Source organism: Amphiura filiformis, unplaced genomic scaffold, assembly GCF_039555335.1.
Source record: "Amphiura filiformis unplaced genomic scaffold, Afil_fr2py scaffold_37, whole genome shotgun sequence".
NCBI lineage: Eukaryota > Metazoa > Echinodermata > Ophiuroidea > Amphilepidida > Amphiuridae > Amphiura > Amphiura filiformis.
In genome coordinates, this window is record NW_027305501.1 from 537592 (window position 1) to 562393 (window position 24802).

Consider the following 24802-nt stretch of genomic DNA (forward strand, 5'->3'; position numbering starts at 1 on the left):
TCCAGCCTAACTACTCGTCAATTATTGTTCTTTCTCAAAACTTCCATGCCCCCGGAATGATCTGCCCATAATGGTAAAAAATGGTAATATTTTATCAGTCGAGATCTTATGCATTAAACATTTTCATTACATTTGCATCTTATTTATATATACATCTGTCAAGTCTGGGTAAAAATATTATTTAACCAATAATATTTCCAGCTAAATATATTCATACTTTAATATTCTTTTATATATCAATTTATTTTGGTTATTGCCTTGGTGTTATTAGTACCTAGCAAACACAAGCAATGTTTTTTTAAACGTTATAATCGCGTTTTGATGTTGGTCATCACGACGTTTTAATAACATTTAATTGTCGGGTTATATAGAGGTCATGCTAAAATTTTATATGAAAAAAAGCGAAACAACATGTTAATAATGTTGTCAAAATATTTTTTTTTTTTTTTTTTGCAAAATATTTTGTCCACCCTTACATTTTGTGCAAATAACATTATGTTAGAACGTTTTGCATTAAGTTTTCAAACACGTTTCCTGACTGTTATTAAAATGTTTTAGACCCTTATATAACCCGACATTTAAACGTTTTGTGTTTGCTTCGGAGTTGTATTAAAATTATAATCAAGACCTTTCTTGTTGTCTGTCAAGCTTCCAAAATGTGGACCTTTCCCAAAAAATCGATTGCTTCCATAAATTAGATTTCACGCCACATAAGTGGACTCTTTTGGGCTAGTTTAAACAGTTAACCATGACAACTTGGTCTTTGCTTTTTTATTCCCTGTATTAGTAACAGGTGGATGGTGAATCTTGATTTTTATCCAGAAAATTGTACCCTTTTGGCGATTTTGTTGGAAGGGTACGTCGCAAACCGCACCCCCTGGCTACGGGCCTACCCAAGAATCACACTGATCATCGTGACAATCTCTCATGTAAAGGGCCCACCGTTAGATTTTCTGGGGTTTTGGGTCGGGGAAATAATATTGTTGCCACATATTTTGGTTGAGGATCTTTGTATTTACTCATGAGCATGAATGTGGCAATTTCTTTTTTCCCGTCTAACTACTGGGCAATTTTTGTTCTTTCACAGAACTTTCATGCCCCACGGAAATCTAATGATCCACCCCTAACGGTAAAAAATTACTTTTGGATTTGGATCCAGAAAAGTGTTCACTTTTGGCGATTTTTGTGAAGGGCTCACCATTAAGTTTTCTGGGGTGGTATAGAAGTTTGGATCGGGTGAATAATAGTTTGCCACCGAACAGTGTGCATCTGGTATATATTAAAATGCGCTTCAACTGTGTTCTCTGTATTCCTTAAATCATGTCACTTGGGGATTATCTGAAGTGCCAGCCACTTTGGATGTACACAAATATGATTTGGGATATCTTATAATGTATCAAGAAGGCAGCCACTGTACCAAGATGGCCGCAATAAAAATTAAAACCATATTTTTTAATAATTTTAAAATTTGTGATGTGCTAAGTGGAAAAAATGTGGTTTGCAAGATTGTACAAAAATTGTCAACTCAACACAAGAGTATGCACTATTGGATCAGCTGACATGTACAGTATTTGGATTTATAATGTTGCTGTCTGCGCTCTCGATTTCCCGGCATCACCAAGTTTGATTAATTTAAGGTATCTCTGCATCAAACATAATGAATAGAAGCCTCAGGTAGCTATTCAATTTCATCGTACACATGGGACGAACATTGGTATGTCATTTCCATAGCCGAATCCCTGCCAGCCCCATTTACAGTAGTCATATATCCTGCGATAGTTGGTATCTGGCCACCTCGGATATCATGCGGCTGTTGCTCTCGTCGTGGATTCAAGTAACCCCCATTAAGTGATGTCATTTCCATAGCCGAATCCCTGGTAGCCCTATACCCAGCGACAGTTGGTATCTGGCCACCTCGGATATCATGCGGCTGTTGCTCTCGTCGTGGATTCAAGTAACCCCTATTAAGTGATGTCATTTCCATAGCCGAATCCCTGTCAGCCCTATTTACAGTAGTCATATATCCAGCGATTGGTATCTGGTCACCTCGGATATCATGCGGTTGTTGCTCTCGTGGTGGATATAAAGTTAAGTAAGAATTTGGTGATGTCATTTCCATAGCCGAATCCCTGTCAGTCTTATTTGCAGTAGTCATATATCCAGTATTAGTTGGTATCTGGCCACCTCGGATATCATGCATTCGTTGCTCTCGTCGTGGATCCAAGTAAGACCTAAGTGATTCATAAAAGAATATGAAATTGTATTTGAATTAACTAAATTAGATCAGGGAGTCGAAATAGGGGAATATGGTTCCACTAACCCTAACCAAAACACAAATCTACCTCTAACCCTGTGTGTTCGACCCAACAAAAAACAAAATTCCAAAATCGTTACATTTGCCCTAACTCTATTATATTTATTGAGGCGCAGCCGCGTTCTCACTGAAACATTTAGATGATGTAGTCAGTAGCGTTCTGAGTATTGTAGAGCTGACATACCTTTTGATGCAGATGCATACTACGGCAATGATGATAATGATTAGTAGCCCTATGCTTGCTGCCAAGGCAATGATAATGGTTGGAGACAATAAACGCTCTGATCCAATTTCCGTATCTTAAAAAAAAACCAAAAAAACAACAACAACATTTGAGCAATTGAATAGTAAATGCTTAAAGCTCATAGCGACTCAAGCACAAGCAACAAGGTACATATAGGATAAGGGTCAATAAACAAAATGTAAATAATAAGAGTCTTGAAAAATAAGGAGCAAATGCGAATGCAAATGCGTTATTCATTAATTATAGTCCGGTATATACGGGAATTTATTGATGACCCACTACCCTCAGGACTCTACCAAACTAACCTTTTTAGCTTCCTTGTATGGTCCAATAACACATTCCAGATGTTAACAAAAATTAATTCCCGGCACTCCGGCCATATTCACGGTTAAGGTGGTTATGGAGGCATTATAAAAGTGCTCGAAACATGTTTTAAACAGATTAATTGAGTAGAGCAAAGTACACTGATCAATATGCCTTTTGTTTGGAGCCAATCGGACATACGGTTATCAAAATATATCAATTTATATTTTCTTTGTATCTTATTGTTTTTATCAATAATCAATCAAGTTAATGAGCTAAAATGACTGGAGAAGCTCATTTACATATAATTGTTGCCAATATTTTGCTAAAAATCCATGCATAAATGTTCAGGGTACTTTTATTTTGCATTATTTTGCCCTGAAACTTGGTCAAAGTGTTTCTAATAAGTTGTAATGTATTATATAGTGAAGCCGCCCCCTAATTTGCATATTTGCATAATTAATTAGCATTTATGCAAATTGGCTCATTAATTATGCAGATATGCAAATTAGAGGGCGGCTTCACTATATAATACATTAGAACATATTAGAAACACTTTGACAAAGTTTCAGGGCAAAAGTATGCAAAATAAAAGTACCCTGAACATTTATGCATTGGTTTTTAGCAAAATATTGGCAAAAATTACATATTAATGAGCCTTTCCAGTCCTTTTAGCTCATTAACTATATTGATTATTGACAAAAACAATAAGATACAAAGAAAATATAAATTGATGTATTTTGGAAACCGTGTGTCCGATTTGCTCCAAACAAAAGGCATATTAATCAGTGTACTTTACCCTACTCAATTAATCTGTTTAAAACATGCTCAAAGCATTTTCTAATTTCTAGAAAATGCATCCAATACAACCTTAAAGGTCAACGTATTGGTTAAATTTCAAAGTTGCTCAAATCTTGTTAACAAGCACACCAAATTATTCCTCTCATTGCAAGCATTCAGAAAAATACCAATATTGTTGTGTCACATACGTAAAGATATGCGATAAATTTAAAGTGAAACTATTACGAAGTACCAATTTCGTTTGTGTCGCATAAATGACACGCAACTGGTTTAACACGTTTTTAATGGGCCATGCAAACATGCCACATAACATCTTAATGCCTTTTCCTACTTGGACAATAATTATCGTATTTTGGCCTCTGACATGGCAGTTACGTATTTCAATAGATTATATCTTCAGCTACTTCTCTACATGTATATACATAACATGGAAAAGTCTATGTTTTGCTAAAAAAAACTACGAACGACCGACTTTTTCCACCCGTCTACTTTCTAAACTGCCCGTCCGAAAGACGAGTGGACGGGTCTTCAATAATCGGACTTTTACTTCCGAAAAAGATGTTTAAATTTGGTTTATATTAACTGTGTATACATCTTCTTTTAATTAAATTTTGTCTTTAAATAGTAAGTACATCGCATGAAGAAAACATGATTTTGTACACATAAAATAAAGGGCATCTGAGAACAAACCACCACAAAAGAAAGTATGGTACATACAATTTTATTAATTGTGATGATTTTGAGTAAACAGTTAGGCATTGTTTTAAGGCAACAGGTAGTATCTGATAAGGTATGCGTATTATTTAAGACCTTAAATCAATAAAACAATATCATGTTTTTGCACCATATCTCAACAACATCAATTTATCCCATATTTCCTTTTGTCGTGGTGGGGCAGCATAGTCCTGAACAAGACTAGAAAATTGATTGAATATCTGCGAAATAGAAACAAAATTTTACATTTTCAGGTACTTAAAAACACACCTGTTAGCACAACGATAATAAAAGTGCATGACGCTATGTTCCCTGCTGCATCTGCAATGTTATATACAACATTGGTTGTACCGAGATTGAACATGTCTCCGGAAGTGTGCGACCTGTTTACAGTTAAGAGGGAAGATGGTGTAACATCGTCTAGAGCGGTTGGTTCAATCCAAAGCGCTGTAGCTGAAGTAGTGCCTTGTGGGACATCGACTGTATTATCTTGCGGACAGAAAGTCACCTTTGGAGGTGTCGTATCAGGTACCACTGCTAACAAAATAGAGACAAATGAAAACTTGAATATAGGTAATGTTGGAAATGCTACGATAATTAAGTGGTGCATATATATATTGATAGGGGAGAGGATTGTTATCCAATGGAGGTGTTTGATAGACTATTGATAGGTGAGAGGTTCGTCAGCCCGGGGGAAGGACACTTCAATTTGAAATGGATATAGGTGTAGGGCTGGCACTTTCGCACTAAGGGGCATTCGGTGAGAGCAAAATGTAAAAAATATGGGGTCATTGGGTGAGAGCATGATTTTCGCATTCGGTGAGAGCAAAATGTAAAAAATATGGGGTCATTGGGTGAGAACATGACCTTTTTTTTAAATGGATCTTTGGGTGAGAACCGAAACAGCGCCGCAAAAACCTCGAAAATCGAATTTCTAGTTCTAAATGGCTTCAAATTTCTTCTTTCTTTTTTTTAAAATAAGTAACAAAATCAGTGATAAATGAAAGTTGCTGTTCAAATTGAACTTGTAAGGGTCTTTGGGTGACAGATCAAATGGAAAAATATGGGGTCTTCGGGTGACAGGGCATGTGTTCGTAAAAAAATATGGGGTCTTTGGGTGACAGCGATGCTGAAAAAGGGGGTCTTAACAGCCCTACATACGCGTCACCTCCAAAGTTGGAGTGCCCCCCCCCCCGGGTCGTCAGCCAGATACAAATTTGATAGACTTTTGATATTATAGAAGATTGAAAGTGTTTGATAGACTTTTGATAGGGGAGAGGATTGTTATCCAATGGAGGTGTTTGATAGACTTTTGATAGGTGAGAGGTTCGTCAGCACCTGCTATTAGCATTGCTACATTTTGATGTGTATTTGGGTACCACAGTATACCCTGTGCTTGTTTTCACAGATCACACTCCCCTCACCTTCATCAACAGGATGAAGAACAAAAACCAAAGACTGGTGAGGTGGAGTTTGACCTTGCAAGAGTACAATCTGGACATCAAACATATTAAGGGAAAAGACAATGTAATGACTGATCCAGAATTGCATAAAAACTGACAAACAAAAAATTCTTTTAAAAAGGAACTTGTGTGACAAGTAGTCACTGTGTATATTGAGTTAAGCACTCAAAGTTAATATTATGTTGAAGTTGATGTAAAAGAAGAAAACATTTGAGAAAGTTTTCATTACATTCAAACTTTCTTCTTTTAAGGGGGAGGGTGTGATGTGCCCTGATTAATTTAATTTGATTATCTTTGTTTACAATAAAAATCTATGTCATGAGACATTTGAGGGATTCCCCTCTCAGCAAATTGAATGGATAGCTGGGACTTCCCCTTTTCAGTGTGTTGCACAATTGGAAAGTCCCCTGAGATTGTAAAGGGAAAATGATGTAATGGAATTCCCCTAAGGAAGTGATGTAATGAGAAAGGTTAATGTCCTTATATTGGGGTCCACTTGGAGTGCTTAGTCATCGTATGGGAGTCACCGGACTCGGGCATGCCGGCCCTGCGGTCTTGATGTTTTTGGTTGATACTGGGCCCCAGCATCAACAAACAACAATGAGTAACCTTAAATCCTGGTCCATGTTTCGAAAAAAAGGAGGCCGGTTTTGGCAAAATCTTAACATGATATATTGTCCGCATCAATACCCTTGTCGCCACCCTCCATCTTTCTTCTTTCCTCTTTGAACATTTTGTACTCACCGCAATACACAGTCTTATCGCCCCGATATCTTAATGGTAGAAATCCCCATGATGGTAGGTCGAATCCACTAGTTCTTTAACAGCGACTAAATGGCAATTTTTCAGACATGTTTAATAGTTTTAAGACCATGGACCGATTGACTCCTATTCAGGCTTAGATCTTTAAGATCTATTTTAAGATTCTATTTGTTACTTTTCGTCTGTGCAAATAATTATATTTATTTACCTGGGGAAGACGCTGTGCAATAGTTTATTGATTCATCGGATTCATCACGGCACTCCGGAAAACCATCACAAAAGTAGTGGCTTTGTATACACTGCATATTGTCAGCACAACGATACCAATATTCTGGACATGTAATGCTAACTGTAGAATAGTCAAAACACAAAATAGTCACAGCATGAGCACATACATATTTAATATGTGATGTTAATAAGTAGGAGCCCTGGAGAAGGGTAAATCCCTGAAAGGAAACCCAAAATTTGAATTACACACCTTTCGATGTCACAAATTATTAGTATAATCTGTAGTGATATTTCAGTTAGCATTTTGTCTTGCTATATGATTTATAGTGGAACCAAATTTTTTGTCTCCTTACACCTCAAATGATAAACTAGAATTTGTTCTATTCTTCCGCCACAGCGGTCCAACATTGAATTTACACTTAATTTATGTGTACTCTGTCTTGGGTCCAATCTCTACCATGGAAAGTTTGGTTGTTTGTACAAGATTTGGGTTTTTGCATCTCATATTCGAAAGAACCATTGTTTAATTGCAATTGAAACCACAAACCAAAACTGGGTGATATGAAGCACAAGATTGGGCTACGAGTATAAATTGTACCAAGTTGTCAATATGAATTTTCTTCATTTTCAATATGCATGATTTTTTTAAATTGTAATCAAAAATGGATTTTATTATAAGAAAGTCATCTAGTGCACATAATCTCCTTCACATCCGGTTTCTGTCGTGTATGTTTGCGACTGAGCCACATGCAGACAGGGCCGCCAATATGTGACCCGGCAGCACAAACGAGCCGTAAATTCCCTAAATTGTATTCTGTGTTACGGTGTAAAATGTGTACGAATGTCGTATTCATCGATAACTTAAGCTGGCCCGACTTCCGTCTTATTTTGATAGTCAAAAACTAATCAATAATCCTATTGTTGAAGTGGATAATAAGCTTCTACCTTAGATGGCCGGCCATAGAACTTTTAATAGCTCTGGTCTTTGTTTGCTTTTGCTAAATCCTGTTCAAGTGGTGGGTTACCAGGCATTGTATTTTGTACAGGTATGCATAACCAACAATTAACAATGAGAGAACTTTCTTAAACCTCGTTGACTTGGGGATGATTTGAAATGACCAATGACTGTTTGATATATATTGCCAGCAATGTGGAAAAAGAGACACATGTAAAAACGTAAAAACCTATAATTTTGTTGAAGGAGCAAAGTTTAACAAACCATAACCTCGCTTCTGGATATCGTTTGAAGTCAAATGATATACCATTTTTAAGTTTATGATGTTTATTTTTAAACACGAAATAAAACAAAATTGACCGGGGAGGAATTTACGGCTCATTCGCCGTGGACGGTCACATATGAGCAAAGTACGAATGTGCTGATAGCTACTGATAACATGAGTATTAAATTGAATCTGAACTTAAACACTTATTTTGTAAACTGATAATATATACTCTGTGATTATTTATGGATGGAAACGATGAAAATCTTCACAAAAAAGTTTTTAGGACCTATGATATTTGTCATTAAACATTGCGCAATTGCTCTACGAAAAAGGTCATTAATTGTACCCCTGCTGATCCCTACTGATCAGCTGTCAAGAAGGACTTGGAAGTGGACCACTAATTCATTAATAATCGTCCTTGAGGCAATGAGCAATTAACTGACCAGACAGTACCTAGTGACCAAGCAAGGTGACAGTGCAGGGGCCTTACTGACAATCACTAATTGATGTGCGGGTTGGGAGTGACACTAGTGTTGGTTACCGTTGTCATGCGTGTAATTGAATAAAATATCACTGGCCACGTGATGTTAGTGTATAGCAATTCATCTTTTCCCATTATTTTCTGTGAACTTTACATTCATGGACATTGCTATTAAAAGAAGCTACATATGATTAGCGTGCCAGTTCAGGTCTAGGGGTTAGCCCACAAACTTAGGTCTTTTAAAGATATCTGGAGAGCTTTCCCGTCACTCACATTTATGAGTATAACTTTAAGAAAGGATGGAATCTGATTTTTGAATTTTTGTCCAGCTCTATGAGGCTGTACCGGTAGATTGTAGTTTAATGCTAAAATGGGCCCCAAATGGGATTATTTCAGGTCCAAAACAGACCAAAATCAATGCTAATCGCAAATGTGCGTACATTCCACCTGATCCTCACGTATGTACATGGAAAACACTGTGACAATACGTAGTGTATTGTCACGGTGAATAACGCCCTCTGTTGGTCATAATTACGTATTTTCAACATAGTGAAGAAATATTTGAGGTAATATGCGACCCCATAGAATATAAAAAGCAGGATATTGGTATGTTAGAAATCAAAATGAGGTATGGGACTGGCTGGGGGTGGCTACGGGGCGTTATCTCAAAAGACAATATTGCTAAAACAATATTGTTCAAGGTTGCGCCGCAGGCTTATAAAGAAACAATGTTGCTCCAAAAACAATAGCAAACAAGCTTAAACTATAAATTAGCCCCCGATAGAGGGTATGGCCTGAAGAATGAGGGAAATTATGGGGTAAATAGTAAAAAAAAAAAGTAACAGTAGGCCTATGAAATGAGTGACGAGCTGTCCGTAAATATAACAGAATTTTCGTTATCAGTTCGTCATCGTTAAGGTTACTCTTGCTTTCTTGCCCTGCGGGGCCCTTATATTGGGGTCCCACTTGGAGTGTTTAGTCGTCGTATGGGAGTCTCATCAACAAACAACAATGAGTAACCTTAAGGGTGACGGGCTGTCTCTAAAAATTTAACCTTAATGTTAAAACCTTGAGTAATCTTAATGTAACGACCTTGAAATGCAACTTCTAAACATACTAGTTTTTATATTCTATAGTGTTATATTACCTAAAATATTTCTTCACTACGTTGAAAATACGTTTTAAAGTGAATTATGACCAACAGAGGGCGCTATTACTGTACTAAAGTACGTGGTATTTTGACAACGGGATACACCGTGACCATACGTATGATAGCATACAGCATACTCTTCCAAGCACGGTCCCAGTTACAATGAGGCCCAATTTATATGAATGACCTAATGGGGTTCAATTCGTCGGACGCATCATAAACTGGTCTGTCTCGAAAAACACGCATTTCGAGAAAATCGCAATTGAAACTCCGTGTATTAAGCTTACCTTTCTATAATCTAATTAGCCTATGGATTTTAATGAAATAGTTTTTAATTAAAGCATATACTTAACATATTGATTTAAGTGGAATCTTGAATTATATTTAGGTATGCAATATTGCTTAAAACTACACTTAGTTGTAGTTCTGTATGTGAAATAGTTAATTTTCCGATATCGTACTTAAAGTGTATTTCATACTGGTCTTTCATACTTTTCTAGAAATGCGTGTTTTTTAAAGACAGATCAGTATGTGAAACACGTATTTTGTAAATATCATAATTATTTAGGAAACATTAAGGTGTGTAATTTGTTAAATTGGAAGAGCTCCATTAAAACTAGAACTATAATACCAATTTTCTCAGAAAGGTCAAAAATTGAAGATAGAACAGTATGTGATGCACCCTACGAATTGTACATTTTTGACCCCGTCTCTCACTCTCCATTTTTTTGCGAGCATCAGGCGGTGTCGTAACCCGTAACACGAATGTTGGCAAATGGAAAGTTTCCAGACCTTGTGTTGGTTGTAATAAAAAAACTATTTTACTTTCTTGTGTTTTCACGTGTATTTCAATGGGACGATTATTTAGTGGTGTGCCCCCTTCGAAGGCGTTTTTTTTCAACCAGGGCTATAATCAGCTTTTTGATAAATTCAGCCAAAATTAAAGTCGGCCTTTGCTTGAATTATGTTAATTTCGATTTATATTGATAGTTTAGATGTTAATATATAATTATAAGTCGAATTCGATTAGTGGGGATTATGCACTTTCAGTTTCCCACACGTTTGAATGGGAATTGGATTGCGTACTTTCTAAATGTTTGGTGAGCATATTTCTTCAACATTTTAAGAAGTTGACGTCGAATCTTCTATTCTATATTGTTTGGTAATAATGTCTTTTGCCAATAATATGTTTAAAGTTGTAATTTTGTGTTTTTGATCGCAAAGATCGGATATTTTTATTCCCGATTCGAATTCTGAAACCTTCGCAAGGGTGCAGAACTTTGACGATAATTTTGCCTTTTTGGACACTAAAATGCATTCGATCCTTAATTTTGTTTCAACCGAGTCTTAAATTAGCAAGCACATTAAGGTTGGTACCATTTTTATACATTGATGACATTTTAAAGATTTTTTTTTCAAATTTCTGACCTGCGCAAATCGTTAGGTGTGTATTTCCCATTGACATCCAAATTGGCGTAAGCCAGTCCTAAATATACATAGGTACGGCGTATATAGGACTGGCAAGCGAGTCTAAATTAGATGCAAATCATGCTTTACATAATTCCGCCAGGGGGCTTCAAAGCTAAACAAAGTGTCGAGATATGTGAACAAATAAGATTTCTATGATTTTAATTGATTTGGTTTGAAGGTTATAAATCTGCCCGGGTCCTTAAACCCTCCCAAACTTGTTTTTATGAGAGAAGAGGGGGGGGTAATTATTACAAATGTTTAGCTACTGGACCCTTGCAATTAATTAGTAACGTGACTTTCATTTATTTAAAGACAAATTGAGCATTTAGAGGTAAAACTAGATAGGCCTACATCACGTGTTTTGGGTATATGCCTTATACAAGATTAACGTGCTTTTTTATCTCTAATTTGACAAAAGCGTCATTTGCCATTTTTCAAGTGCCCGTAGTTCAAAAGTTCGACTAGATGGACCCCCAAAAATAAATTTTTATTAAATTTCAGACTTTATACTTTTAGAAAATCTATACGACGTTGTCTCAACTTGCGGCAAAAGTGTAGAAAAACGCATTTACTTTCTTGTGTTTTCACGCGTATTTCAATGGGACGATTATTTAGTGGTGTGCCCCCTTCTAGTTGGAAAATGGGCCTCTGTGATTGGTGTTTGTCAAGTGTTCCCCTCATCCAATCAGATTTTTTTATATCGAACGAAAGCTAACACTTCCCGCTAAAAACGTCTTTTCTCATTAGGTCAGCAGATAACGCAATTCAATGTTTATATCAAGGCGAATGTGTTGTAAATCTGTTGAAACGACATAATTATCCCAGCATAATTATTGACCAAAATGTAGGTTTTAAAAGTCAAAACTTCAAGTGTTCCTTACAATATTTTATGTCATTAAATGAAAAAGCACATTTATATTGTCCATATACTAGCCTCATTAGGATGAGAATTGGCCAATTCTCTGTAAATTGCAAATCTTGTGCAAAAGGTTCCTATTTTCGCCTGTTTTGACTTTGCTAAAGAGGAGCAATTACCAATTAATATGCTCGGCAATGTTGGAAACCCCCGGGTAAGTTACGACCCAAATTCCCGGGGTTTTGGCCAACACACGGCTCCCCCGGGGACAAGTTTTTAGTCAAATCCCAGTCACATGATGTCAAGTCCCGGATCATCTCCGGGTACTCAGGGGCCGGGATTGTCATTGACAGATTTATAACAAATTTATTTAAAATTTATTTAGTTTATTTCAACTTTTAAATGGGTAAAAAATTGTGCCAAAGTTATACGTCAGTTTGACGAAATAAGGAACGGAATGTGAAAAAGTGCAGCACATAGTGGCGTATCGTGCATTGTGGCACTAAACGCCACTATGTGCTACACTTATTACGAAAAAAGTTCATCACATAATGGCGTATCGTATGTTATGCACTTTTCTTCGTAAAAAGTTATTCGCATAGTGGCGTATAGTGCCACGATGCACGATACGCCACAATGTCCTGCACTTTTACTACTATTTGTACCATTTTCTTACTGTACGCCTATTCAATTATTTAGGGATTCAATCATGTTTCACCGTTGTTCATCACCGTTTAACAACGATGCGGCCGCGTCGTCTGCGTGGTTTACTTCGCGAGGGCAGCTTTAGCTGCCCGAGCAACAACGAAAAGAAGCAACAACGAAAAGAAGCTAAAGATCGTATAATTCACGGATTATTTCACGAGGAATGTCAATTAAACATTGCCTTACAAAAACTTCGACGATTGCTCTGTTAAAATTAGCAACAAAACTGGGATAAAACTACAGAATAAAATGTTTAGCCGCTACCTGACAAATACTGAATTCAACTTGTAAGCTTGCATACGCACAAAGGTTCCAGACATGACGAATTTTACGCGCTCTCGCGTAACGCGTATTCTCGCTACGCTACAGTAAAAGTGTGGGTTCATCACGGATTAACAACGGTTGGCTCCTGTATAAAGGTATAGGAAGAGTTGTTGAAAAACTATTATACGTGGTACCAATGTGTAGCTATGGGTCTCTTCTATCCAGTGATACATACATACATATATTAGACTTTATTTCAACACGGAAAGCCCAATTCAACCAAAGTTGTTCTTCCTTGGGGCCGTGCATAAACAAACATACATGTACAAAATAACAAACAACTAGAGCAACTGTGCCCTTTGCAAGGGCACGAGGTAAGTTAGGCGGATGACTGTGACGATCTGATCTGATTAAGTGCTAGATAGTATTAATTTTAATAAGACTGTTTCATCAATTGCCGTTTTAATATAGGCCTACTTTGATCGTGGAAAGCTGGCATTTTGAAAACTTGACCTTTGACCTCTGTATGACCCCTTAATGACCTTAAATGAATTTTAAAATATATTCAACATGTTTAGAATATCATAAGGATCATTGCATTTTAATTTCAGCTCAATCGGAGCATTTGGGAAAACTTGACCTTTGACCCCTTTATGATCCCCTTAATGGCCTTAAATGAATTTAAGAATATTTTTTAAATGTTTAAAATGTCATAAGGATCATTGCGTTTAAATTTCAGCTCAATTGGAACATTTTGAAAAACTTGACCTTTGACTCCTTTATGACCCCATTAATGACCTTAAATAAATTTTAAAATATTTTCAACATGTTTAGAATGGCATAAGGATCATTGCATTCAATTTTCAGCTCAATTGGAACATTTTGGAACACTTGACCTTTGACCCCTTAATGACCTTAAATGAATTTTAAAATGTTTTTAAAATGTTTAGAATGTCATAAGGATCATTGCATTGAAATTGCAGCTCAATTGGAGCATTTTTAAAAACTTGACCTTTGACCCCTTTCTGACCCCTTAATGACCTTACATTAATTTTAAAATATTTTGTAAATGTTTCAAATGTCATAAGGATCATTGTATTTAAATTTCAGCTCAATTGGAGCATTTTGAAAAACTTGACCTTTGACCCCTTTATGGGCCCCTTAATGACCTTAAATCAATTTTTAAATATTTGAAACATGTTTAGAATGTCATAAGGATCATTGCATTTAAATTTCAGCTCAATTGGAGCATGTTCGGTTCAAATGACCTTTTTTGACCCCAGTGACCCCTGGATGACCTTTGACGTTAAAGAACCCATAACTTTTGTAGCCAGGCACCCAATACTGCTTGTGTTTGAGTTTGGTCGAAATCCGATCAAGGATGTGGCAGAAGAAGCAAATTGTGAGAAAGAAAGAAGAAAGAACTAGACTTAGCTGTGGTCTAAGACCACGAACACAGCCGTGTTGTGACCCCTTAATGACCTTTGACCCAAAAATATATGAAAGCCCCATAGACATTGGCTAATGTCAATGCACATTTGCACGTGGCATCACTATGCCATGTTATTTCTGGCAGAAGGGGCATTTTGAAGGTTACAAATTACAAGCATTCCCCACACAATGTCGCTATGACGTCATAATTTGAGGACGCCCTTGCAAATTTTGGAAACTCTGGCTATGTACAAAAGTATAGCCAAACATTTGTTTTGAGGTTGAAGCCCTGTAATTTCAGGTTTTAAATCAGCGCTGTATTCATATAGATTTGGCAGCAATTAACACCTACTTGAAATCCAAATAAACTAGAATCATCATACAATTTTACTAGTATGAAAATCATTAATAGTCCTTAATAGTAGACTTGTTAAGGGTAGACGAGGTATTGTTGGTCGAAGCAACCTAAAAATCGATTTTTATTATCTAGATCAATATATTATTGAAAATTAACTCCTTGATGTTTTGCAAAAGTTAGTTCTACAAATCGTATACTTTGCAAACTTGCTTAATTTATTGTTGTTAATGAGTTATGTACGTTTTACAAAAGTGTTGTTGTTTCAGCCCTCTTTACAATGTAACTCAAGAACCGCAGCACCTATAAAACTATATCTGTGATATTCTAATTCTTCTACACGCTCGCTATGAATTGAGCAATGCAGTTTTTGCCAAAGCTCACTACCATTCGTAAGATGCTGTTAACTACCAAATCACAACAGTTTAAACTAATTAATAACCTTAAGGGGTGAAAATAGGGTGAACGCTGCATTTTTTTTTAGAACAAAAGGTCCCACTTGGTATGGATGTTCCTTGGGGTAAGAGGAAAAGATTCATCCAAAGAGACACTCTGTATCTATGCATAAAACCCCCTAACTAGCATAAATTATGCTAATTAGTACCCAAAATATGGTATTCTCTACCTGTTGGACCATTTCACCTATAGACATGTGTAAACATTTGAAATTGGCTTAAGGGGGTTCGAAACGATGTTTCTGGAAAACAGAAACTGAATTTAGAACCATTTGAATAGATTGAATAAGTTAAGCTAAATACACTGAGCAAAATAGTTTTTGTTTGAAGGAAATCGGACATACGGTTGTCAAGATATACATGTTTTTAGTTTCTTTGTATTCTATTGTTTTTGTCAATATATTGATGAAGTTAATGAGGAAAATTGGCATAATGTGCTCATGAATATTCATGTTTGCCAATATTATACCAATATCTTATGAATAAACCTTCATACTACTTTTATTTTATATGATTTTGACATGAAACTTTGCCAATGTGTTTCTATGGCCTAAAACATTAACATGTGATTTTTTCCGCCCATCTAATTTGCATATTTGCATAATTAATTAGCATTATACTTAAAGCTAATTAATTATGCAAATATGCAAATTAGATGGTCTGGAAAATCACATGTTAAAGGTTTAGGTCATAGAGACACATTGGCAAAGTTTCAGGTCAAAATTTTAAAGGTAAAAGTAGTATGAAGGTTTATTCATAAAATATTGGGAAAATATTGGCAAAAATTAATATTAATGAGCACATTTTGCCAATTTTCCTCATTAACTTCATCAATACATTGGCAAAAATAATAGAATACAAAGAATCTTTCAACAGCAATATCTCAAAAACCGTTTGTCCGATTTGGCTCAAATTTTGGAATTAAGATTATTTTGCATATCTCTCTGCAACAAGTCTATTTTAATCTCAATCAGAGCAACTTGATTTTGCCTTTCGTACCACCTTAATTTAGGGTAAGAAATTAATTTGTGGGATTGTTTTGGGAATCCGTAGCCATTTTGACCCTCAAATCCAAGATGTCCGCCATCTTTAAAATTTGCGTTTTTACAACTTTTGAACCATTTGAGCTACAAACTTTAGTGACATATCAATTTGTACTAATTTTGGCTGGGAAACTCACTTCTGGCACTGTTTATGTGATGGGAGGTAATTTGAAAAAGGTACAAGGGTTTTTAAATGTGAATTCCATGGTACCTGTCATTGTAGAAGGATGGACATCAAACTTATGTTTTAATATACCTTAATTTTTAGCACCATTGGGGACACACTTTATAATGCATGTTTGGTTTTTTGAATTTTCAGTCCACTCTATTGATAGTAGCAAGCGTTATTTGATTTAAAATGACCAGTATGGATACATAATGACTGGAATTTGTTTTAATTCTCAGTTGTTCAGAGATGAACCAATTAAGGATCCAGCATCATCTGTAAAATTATGTGGGCAACCTAAAAAAAAATAGAAGCTTGTTACACAGAACTGCTGAAATATATATCGGATATCTGTGAGTATGACATTTGCCCAGCTTTGTACTAGTAGATGCTATTCCTGGTTGTGGTGGTGGTGCGAGCCCGAGCAATGCAGTAGTAGATAGAGCCAAGGAAAACTAAGCATACCGTATGACATAAAAAAAAACTGCAGAAGCGCTGTCAACCAACAGAAGGTGAATCGGGCAAGCAAGGAGAAAGGCTGAGAGGACTACATACCAAAACAGCCCGGTGAAAACAAGCTGAATGAGCTTCCTTCATTATATAATGCCCTAATCCGATCAACAGAAAGGACATCAAAGGTCGAGAGCAGGACATTCAACTCCATCAATTCATCATCAGATCCCTCCTGATGAAGATGTGTGTTGTACACATCGAAATATTGAGGTAAATATCTGAATATAATTTGTGTTGAATGACAGTTTAAATCTACTTTGCTTGTTAATCTGCCAACCAAATGAGCATACACAATGATATCAGGCGAATGAGCTCTGGTATGGTTTGTGAATCCCAAGGGACAACAACTGCAAATAAGGACTCTTCTGAAACAAGGTGCTTCTATTGTTGGGAGTCTGGAGACAAGAAGAACTTTAGAAAATCTTCTTATTTGGCACAAGCAGTCAAGATTCTGTGAAGGGATATTCTTGATAAAAAACAGATGTTTTTAGACTCTTTCTCAAATTCCTCAGAAGCAGACTTTGTTGTTCCAACATTGAAATCTATACATGCTGTTAGATGGAACTTGCATCGATGTCGCTATACGTCCTGCTTCTTCACAGAAGTGTTATCACTGGCACAAGCCAATATGTACACCTCCGTATGCAAAAAATCATCGAATCCCAGAGTGTGCCACGTCATCTGCGTCAACGACAGGCTCCATTATCTCTTATAATGGTTATGAAGGTGCATGTGAAACGGTTATAAAGGAGAATCTTGTTGACATGCTGGCAGAACGAAGACTTAAACCAGAAGTCTGCTTCGGGATGGGAAAGGCTTGACCCCACTCTTTCAAGGGTTGACGAGCGGCAGCAAATGGCAAGTCAGGAGCAAGGCCTGTAGCAGTAGGTTGCCTCAACTCATCATATTGGGTATAGGTTTTCTTCATCAGAATGAACAGCTGTGCCTGATACTTGGTGCACATATCTAGTCCTGCAGACTATGCTCTCCTACTGTTTATTCATAGGTGTGATTCCCCCGCTGCCATCCAACCTGTCACCTAAAACTTACCACAACATCTTTTAAAGTATGCATGGCCTCAAACAAGACAAGGTACTTAACTTCAGTGATGTCTGTATCTGAAAACTTCCACTGCAAACGCTTTGAAAGTGTGTACAGTAGCTGATCAGCTACCACAACGAGTGTCTGTCCTGGATTGAGGTACTCATACAGTGAAGCATATTGTAATAGGACTGTTTGCTGACTCTGTCAGCAGTGGGAGCATAGAGGGCTTTGAAATGAATAAGGGGGGACCTGGATGAACGCTCTGCGTGGTAGGGAGCCCAAGAACCCCAGTCGTCACTAGTTAGCTGCGCTTCCAAGTGATCATCTACATAATTCAACCACTGATAGCCATCTTGGAGGACCTGCTGCAGTGATCTAGATGCAGGTATTGGATGGCTGTTAATGTCATGCAGTGATGGAACATGAAATATGTCATTCTTAGGCAAAGATACATCCACTGGGAGTGATCGCAGTCTTTTGGTACATGCTGATGCCAGTCCAATGAAAAACAGACTGAAATGACGCAGTTGTTGATGAGGGATTATAATCAATGCTGTCACTTCCGCCAGTCGTGAAGACTCCTTTGGTGGCTTCAAGAACTACAACACCTTCCCATTTCCAATGAGTAATGAGTTGGCAATATCAATGCTCAGCCTCATTCTGCCGGCATGCCAACAAGATTTATAACCGTCATCATAATATACCTTTATTACCATCATAAGGGATAATGTGGCATCTATTTCACGCAGATAGTGTGGCACACTCTGGGCATTTGCTGATCTTTTGTATACACTGTTGAACATCGGGTAGTTTAAGCCAGTGATAACATAAGCTTATCTGAAGCAGGATGTATATTGACATTGATGCAAGGGCCATCTAACAACATAATAGTAAAGATCTCAATGTTGGAACAAGAGAGTCTGCTTCTGAGGTATTTGAGAAAGAGCCTGAAAACATCTGTTTGACTGAGATCTTCATGAAACACCAGATCCCAACAACCAGATGACCTTTGCATTTCCTTGATGTCAGGGATCAAATTGACAATATCCTGTCGAAGAGGAATTTACCCGTGATGAAAGCAGTGCCGGATGATCAGGTTCAAGTTTCTTGAAACCTTCGGCTTTTATAATTTTGGCACTATGGGTTTCACGAACTATATCTGCCTTTCTATAAAGACTGCTAAAGGTATGCAATGTGGGATTCATAAACCATGCCACCTTGTTTTCACCGGGCTGTTTCGGTATGTACTCCTCTCAGCCTTTATCAGCTTTGTCTGACCCACCTTCTGTTGGTTGACAGCGCCTCTGCAATGGCTCTACTACTACACTACTCGCACCACCGCCACAACCAGAGATACCATATACTACTACAAAGCTTGGCAAATCGCTATACTCACTGAGATTTGAGATATTTTTCTGCCGTTTTGTGTAACACGCTTCTATTTTTTTTAGGTTGGCCACATAAGTTTACCGATGCGGGATCTGTAATTGGCTCATCTCTGACAAACTGACAAATAAAACACAAATTTCACTCTCATGTATCCATACTGATCATTTAAAATCAAATAACGCTTGTTGCTATTGCTATCAATAGAATGACTTGAAAATAATAGTAAAACTGTGTAAAAATATACATTATAAAGTGTGTCCTCAAAGCTGCTTAAAATTAAGGTATACATATTTGTTTGATGTTCATCCTTCTACCATATAGCCAATGACAGGTACCTCGGAATCCACATTTAAAAACCCTGGTACCCTTTTCAAAATACCTCGTATCACATAAACAGTGCCAGAAATGAGTTTTCCAGCCCCAAATTAGTACAAATTGATATGTCACACAAGTTTGTAGCTCAAAAGGTTCAAAAGTTGTAAAAACGCTTATTTTAAAGATGGGTCAAAATGGGCACGGATTCCCAAAACACCCCCAAAAATGAATTCCTCATCCTAAAGTAAACCAAATTCAACTATTTATAGTTTTTTATGCGAAATGGTCCAAAAGTTAGAAAATACCTTATTTTGGGTACTAATTAGCATAATTTATGCTAATTAGGGGGTTTTATGCATAGAGACAGAGTGTCTCTTTGGATGAATCTTTTTCTCTTGCCCCAAGGAACATCCATGCCAAGTGGGACCTTTGTTCTAAAAAATGCAGTGTTCAACCTCTTAGCAAGTCTACTATAATTCAAAAACAGAAGCTGTAAATATACTTTTAGAGAAAAATATTGCTCACACACCCCTAACAAATTGCACAAAAAAGATTGGACCAAAGAAAATAGTGAAACAATCTGATTCACGCATGTGATGACAATAGAGAGATTGCGATTTCCAAACGTAGGTATCGGACGTACGTTGATCTATTCACAACCACTCTCCAGTATCGAAGCGAGGTCACATATTTAGCCAGTTTTGAAGATTTTCCACGTCCGAAATAAACGTAGATACATCGTTAAAAATGCACAAAATTTGTCCATTTCACAATATGTTAAAGACAGTCAATGATAATGAACATACGAAGGAAAATCTAATTACTATTTTGATTTTGTTAAAAATATACATTGTACTTGGCCGGATTGCTTCCAGGTCAAAGTTATTTATAATCTGAAAATACATGCTGTTACAATATTACAATGTTACCATGGTTACACCAATTATTGTTAACACAAAAAGTCTGGTTTTCCTCTCAGAACACAGGGAAAGTGTCAAATGAACACCAGCAGAGCCAAAGTAACATCCAGCAGTGTTAACTTGGAAAGTGAATCCGGGAAAGTGTTAAATTAACGCCAAACAAGAGTCAAATTTGCAGTTAACACCCAACAGTGTAAACCTTGAAAATATTAGATTAACACCAGCAAATTCATATTGAGGTATTAAAATACCTCACAGTGTCGAAGAGACTCCCAGAAGACTTTCTCGGTGTTAAAATTAACACCCTTGGTATTACTTTTGACGTCGGAGTTTTTGCAGTGTTTTCAGATTTAATAGTATGATGTTAATGCTGCGACCCACCCCAACATACCCACCCCTATTAGAAGAATGGTGACAAGCTTACCACACCAGTCTTGATTCTCATCTGACCAATCACCACAATCATTGGAACCATCACATCTCCATTCTGGGTATATACAAACTACATTGTCTACTCCGGGACATCTCTCCAAACCATTGGGACAGTCAACAAACGGTTCTGCATCATAAAAGCAAAATAAAGGGTTCAAATTCCATTTGAATTAGGGAAGTGAGCAAAAAGTTGTTTTATCGTTCAAAACTGGTTAAAATACAATTCACATAAAAGGTGCATATAAATGGAACAGGAAAATAGATTATACCAACATAGCAATATAATACATTACTACATTAATTGAATACATGCAGGTTAGAAAAGTGTAGAGAAAAATATTGCTCACACACCCCTAACAAATTGCACAAAAAAGATTGGACCAAAGAAAATAGTGAAACAATCTGTTTCACGCATATGATGACAATAGAGAGATTGCGATTTCCAAACGTAGGTATCGGACGTACGTTGATCTATTCACAACCACTCTCTAGTATCGAAGCGAGGTCACATATTTAGCCAGTTTTGAAGATTTTCCACGTCCGAAATAAACGTAGATACATCGTTAAAAATGCACACAATTTGTCCATTTTACAATATGTTAAAGACAGTAAATGATAATGAACATACGAAGGAAAATCTAATTACTATTTTGATCTTCTTTGTTGTAACAAATCATTATAATAAAGGTGCAGGGATGTGTTGAAAAAATCGACTAAATTTATACACGATGTCCATACGCAGAGATTGCCCATTGAAATGTGGGTGATACTTTGCGTACAAAAATGACATTGCGATTTCCCATTTTGGATTCCAACGTAGTATAAAACGCAGATGCTACGTTGAATATGCTGATGTTACCTCATGTCGAAGCACATGCAACGCGCCCAATTTTCAGGACGAAAAAGTCTCATTTTGAAATTAAAGTCATAATATATGGATATAGTAATCTTTAATCTACCATACTATTATGTTTTTGGGCAACTATAATATTTGGGGAGCACAAAAATACAATTAAGTTTAAGCAGCATGTTAAGTCAAATTTTAGTCAAAATCAAAAGCGGACTGTTTGAATTAGGCAGAGACCTTGCTTACTGTTAATTCTTCAATCAATGCCCTCTATCGACCTAGATCAGATTTATAGTCTTTATTCCAGCTGACTTGTTCTCCTTCGTGACGAATGAGCACAATCCAGTTTGGAACCGAAACTAGCAATATTTAACACCGTATTAACGTACGTAAAAACGTACGTGAAAACATACGGTCCATGTGCTGCGTTTGGAACATCGCAATCTCTCTAATGTCTGTTCTATGCCTGCAGTGAGGGACATATGTGACATGATCTGGTCAATGGGGCCAAAGGCGGCAAATTTGAAACTGAGATAAAGGTAAAAACATGGAGTTAAAAAACAATAAAATACATAAGAAAATAGACATCAAAAACTTCATAACTTTAGAACCAAGCATGCTAGACCTTTGGTGTTTTCAGTAAATGATAGCCTATTGTATGTATAATGTAATAATTACAGTAACTCAATTTTCAAAAATGCCTCCTTTGGCCCCCATGGACCAAATCGTGTCACATATATTCTTTCGATTGTTTTCAACTTTCTAATACAATCCCTTTTAAATACCAATTTGGAGGGTGTATATAAAAAATGGCAAACACGCAAGAAATGTTTACCTAAACAAATTCTACTTAGGTGTTAAATTTGCAACACTGAGATGGTGTTACGGGTTCTGGTGTTAATCACGGTGTTGTATTAACCATGTTAACACCACAAGGTGTCACTGCAAAAAACTGTTATGTTAAAAATATACACTGTACTTGGCCGGACTGCTTCCTGGTCAAAGTTATTTATAATCTGAAAATACATGTTGTTACAATATTACAATGTTACCATGGTTACACCAATTATTGTTAACACCAAAAGTCTGGTTTTCCTCTCAGAACACAAGGAAAGTGTCAAATGAACACCAGCAGAGCCAAAGTAACATCCAGCAGTGTTAAAATTGGAAAGTGAATCTGGGAAAGTGTTAAATTAACACCAAACAAGAGTCAAATTTGCAGTTAACACCCAACAGTGTAAACCTTGAAAATATTAGATTAACACCAGCAAATTCATATTGAGGTATTAAAATACCTCACAGTGTCGAAAAGACTCCCAGAAGACTTTCTCTGTGTTAAAATTAACACCCTTGGTATTACTTTTGACGTCGGAGTTTTTGCAGTGTTTTCAGATTTAATAGTATGATTTTAATGCTGCGACTGATCATATTTAACCACACCCAGCAAACAAAGAACGTTTTACAGACAACGTTACATGCAATGTTTAAACGTTTAAACTAAAAACTAAAAACAAAACTAAAAACAACAATTATACACAACATTTAGGGTTAGGAGCAGTGTACCTCCTAATAATAATACATTAATAATATAGGAAATGTGTCAAGGAAAATCTTCACTCTGACCCGTCTTAATGAATCGAATATTTTTTGTTGGAGCTGAGAGTGCACCAGACATATCGAATTGCGTTCTGAATACTAGGAATGTCCTTCTGATATCAAATAATTTTGAAATTCGTGATATTTACAAAAGCACACTTTAGCTGGGATGAAAAGCCGACAATCCTTGTAAACTTTTGCACAAATGAGTTGTAAACTTGAAGAATTGAACGACTTGCGAACAATGGCGGCTATTGATGCAGAAATTCATGGTTTATTTCATATTCTGAAATGCAGACCCAAAACAGCCATTTCGGCACTGTATGATTTGAAGTAAATAGCACGAGCATTTCAGGCCCCACTTAGTTATTTTACAAAATCATTCTGTGTGATTCTTTTGTTTTACGTTTATTAAAAAGAAACAAATTTCATGTTTACAAGAATATCCCACGTTTAGAGCCATGGCACATTAAAGTAGGATACACTTGCTTTTAAAAATGCTCTACTGGAAACTAGGGCTGGTAAAAACTGAAGAGCTTGCTCAAGGAAACGACAATTTGTATCGACTTACCACAGGTGGGATATATAGGATATTCATCACTTCCATCTCCGCAGTTATTGAACCCATCACATAACCAGGAAACAGGGACACAATTATTATTATTACATGTATGTAGATTTGGTGGACATGTAAAGTCAGCTGAGCCTGCATGTAAGAAAAGAAATCACGGACAAACAGTGCAATAACAGTGGCGTATCCGGCACTTTTTCAGAGGGTGGGCAAGGGGGAGGGGGCAAGACAAATTTTAAGGGGGGGGGGGGCAAACAAGTACAAAAAAGGCCTAAAAATCTTAAATATCGGGGCGGACACCATTCCGACTTTTAACAGGGAGAGGGTGCAGCTGCCCCCATTTGCCATCCCCCTCTTGGCTACGCCACTGCTTAATAAATCCCTCAAGTATAACCCCACTCTAGAGGATTTTGACTTACCGAATCTCGTGTGAACTTTTTGGTTCGATCTGTTAGAACATTTCACAATGGCATCTTTATTAATTTTGTCTAGAATGCTGCAATGGTCACTATCGAGTATTGCTAGGTATATGTTTCTTGCCATTTATTGTGACTTACTGATTAGTACTGTGGACATATCATACTTTTCTCAGCGTTATAAAAAGTATTACCTAGGTATTTATGTCCTCATCCCATGTTGTCATTCCTTCCTTCCTCAACGGACTAAAATCCATTGCACCAGGTTCAAAGTTGTGGATTTTGCACATTTTGTTGCACATTCCTACATAAATTCTTTATCGTTTATCAC

General features: G+C 36.7%; 1 protein-coding gene across 1 annotated transcript; it reads right to left on the minus strand.

The window, feature by feature from the left end:
* Positions 1-473: 473 nt before the first annotated feature.
* Positions 474-24631, minus strand: LOC140144018 (uncharacterized). Its single transcript, XM_072165847.1, has 7 exons — positions 24613-24631; positions 24056-24190; positions 21034-21168; positions 6810-6950; positions 4647-4910; positions 2499-2613; positions 474-2231 (listed from the first exon to the last, which is right to left on the minus strand). The coding sequence occupies exons 1-7, from the start codon at positions 24629-24631 to the stop codon at positions 1679-1681; spliced, it is 1362 nt and encodes a 453-aa protein (XP_072021948.1). The 3' UTR covers positions 474-1678.
* Between the last annotated feature and the right edge of the window lie 171 nt (positions 24632-24802).

Bases quoted from the DNA above. Each gene is read 5' to 3' on its own strand.
- LOC140144018 (XM_072165847.1), bottom strand. The intron at 6,951-21,033 runs GTAAGCTTGTCA...ACTATTCTACAG, and splicing joins TGAGAATCAAGACTGGTGTG to TTAGCATTACATGTCCAGAA. The intron at 4,911-6,809 runs GTAAATAAATAT...TTTTGTTAGCAG, and splicing joins TTGCACAGCGTCTTCCCCAG to TGGTACCTGATACGACACCT.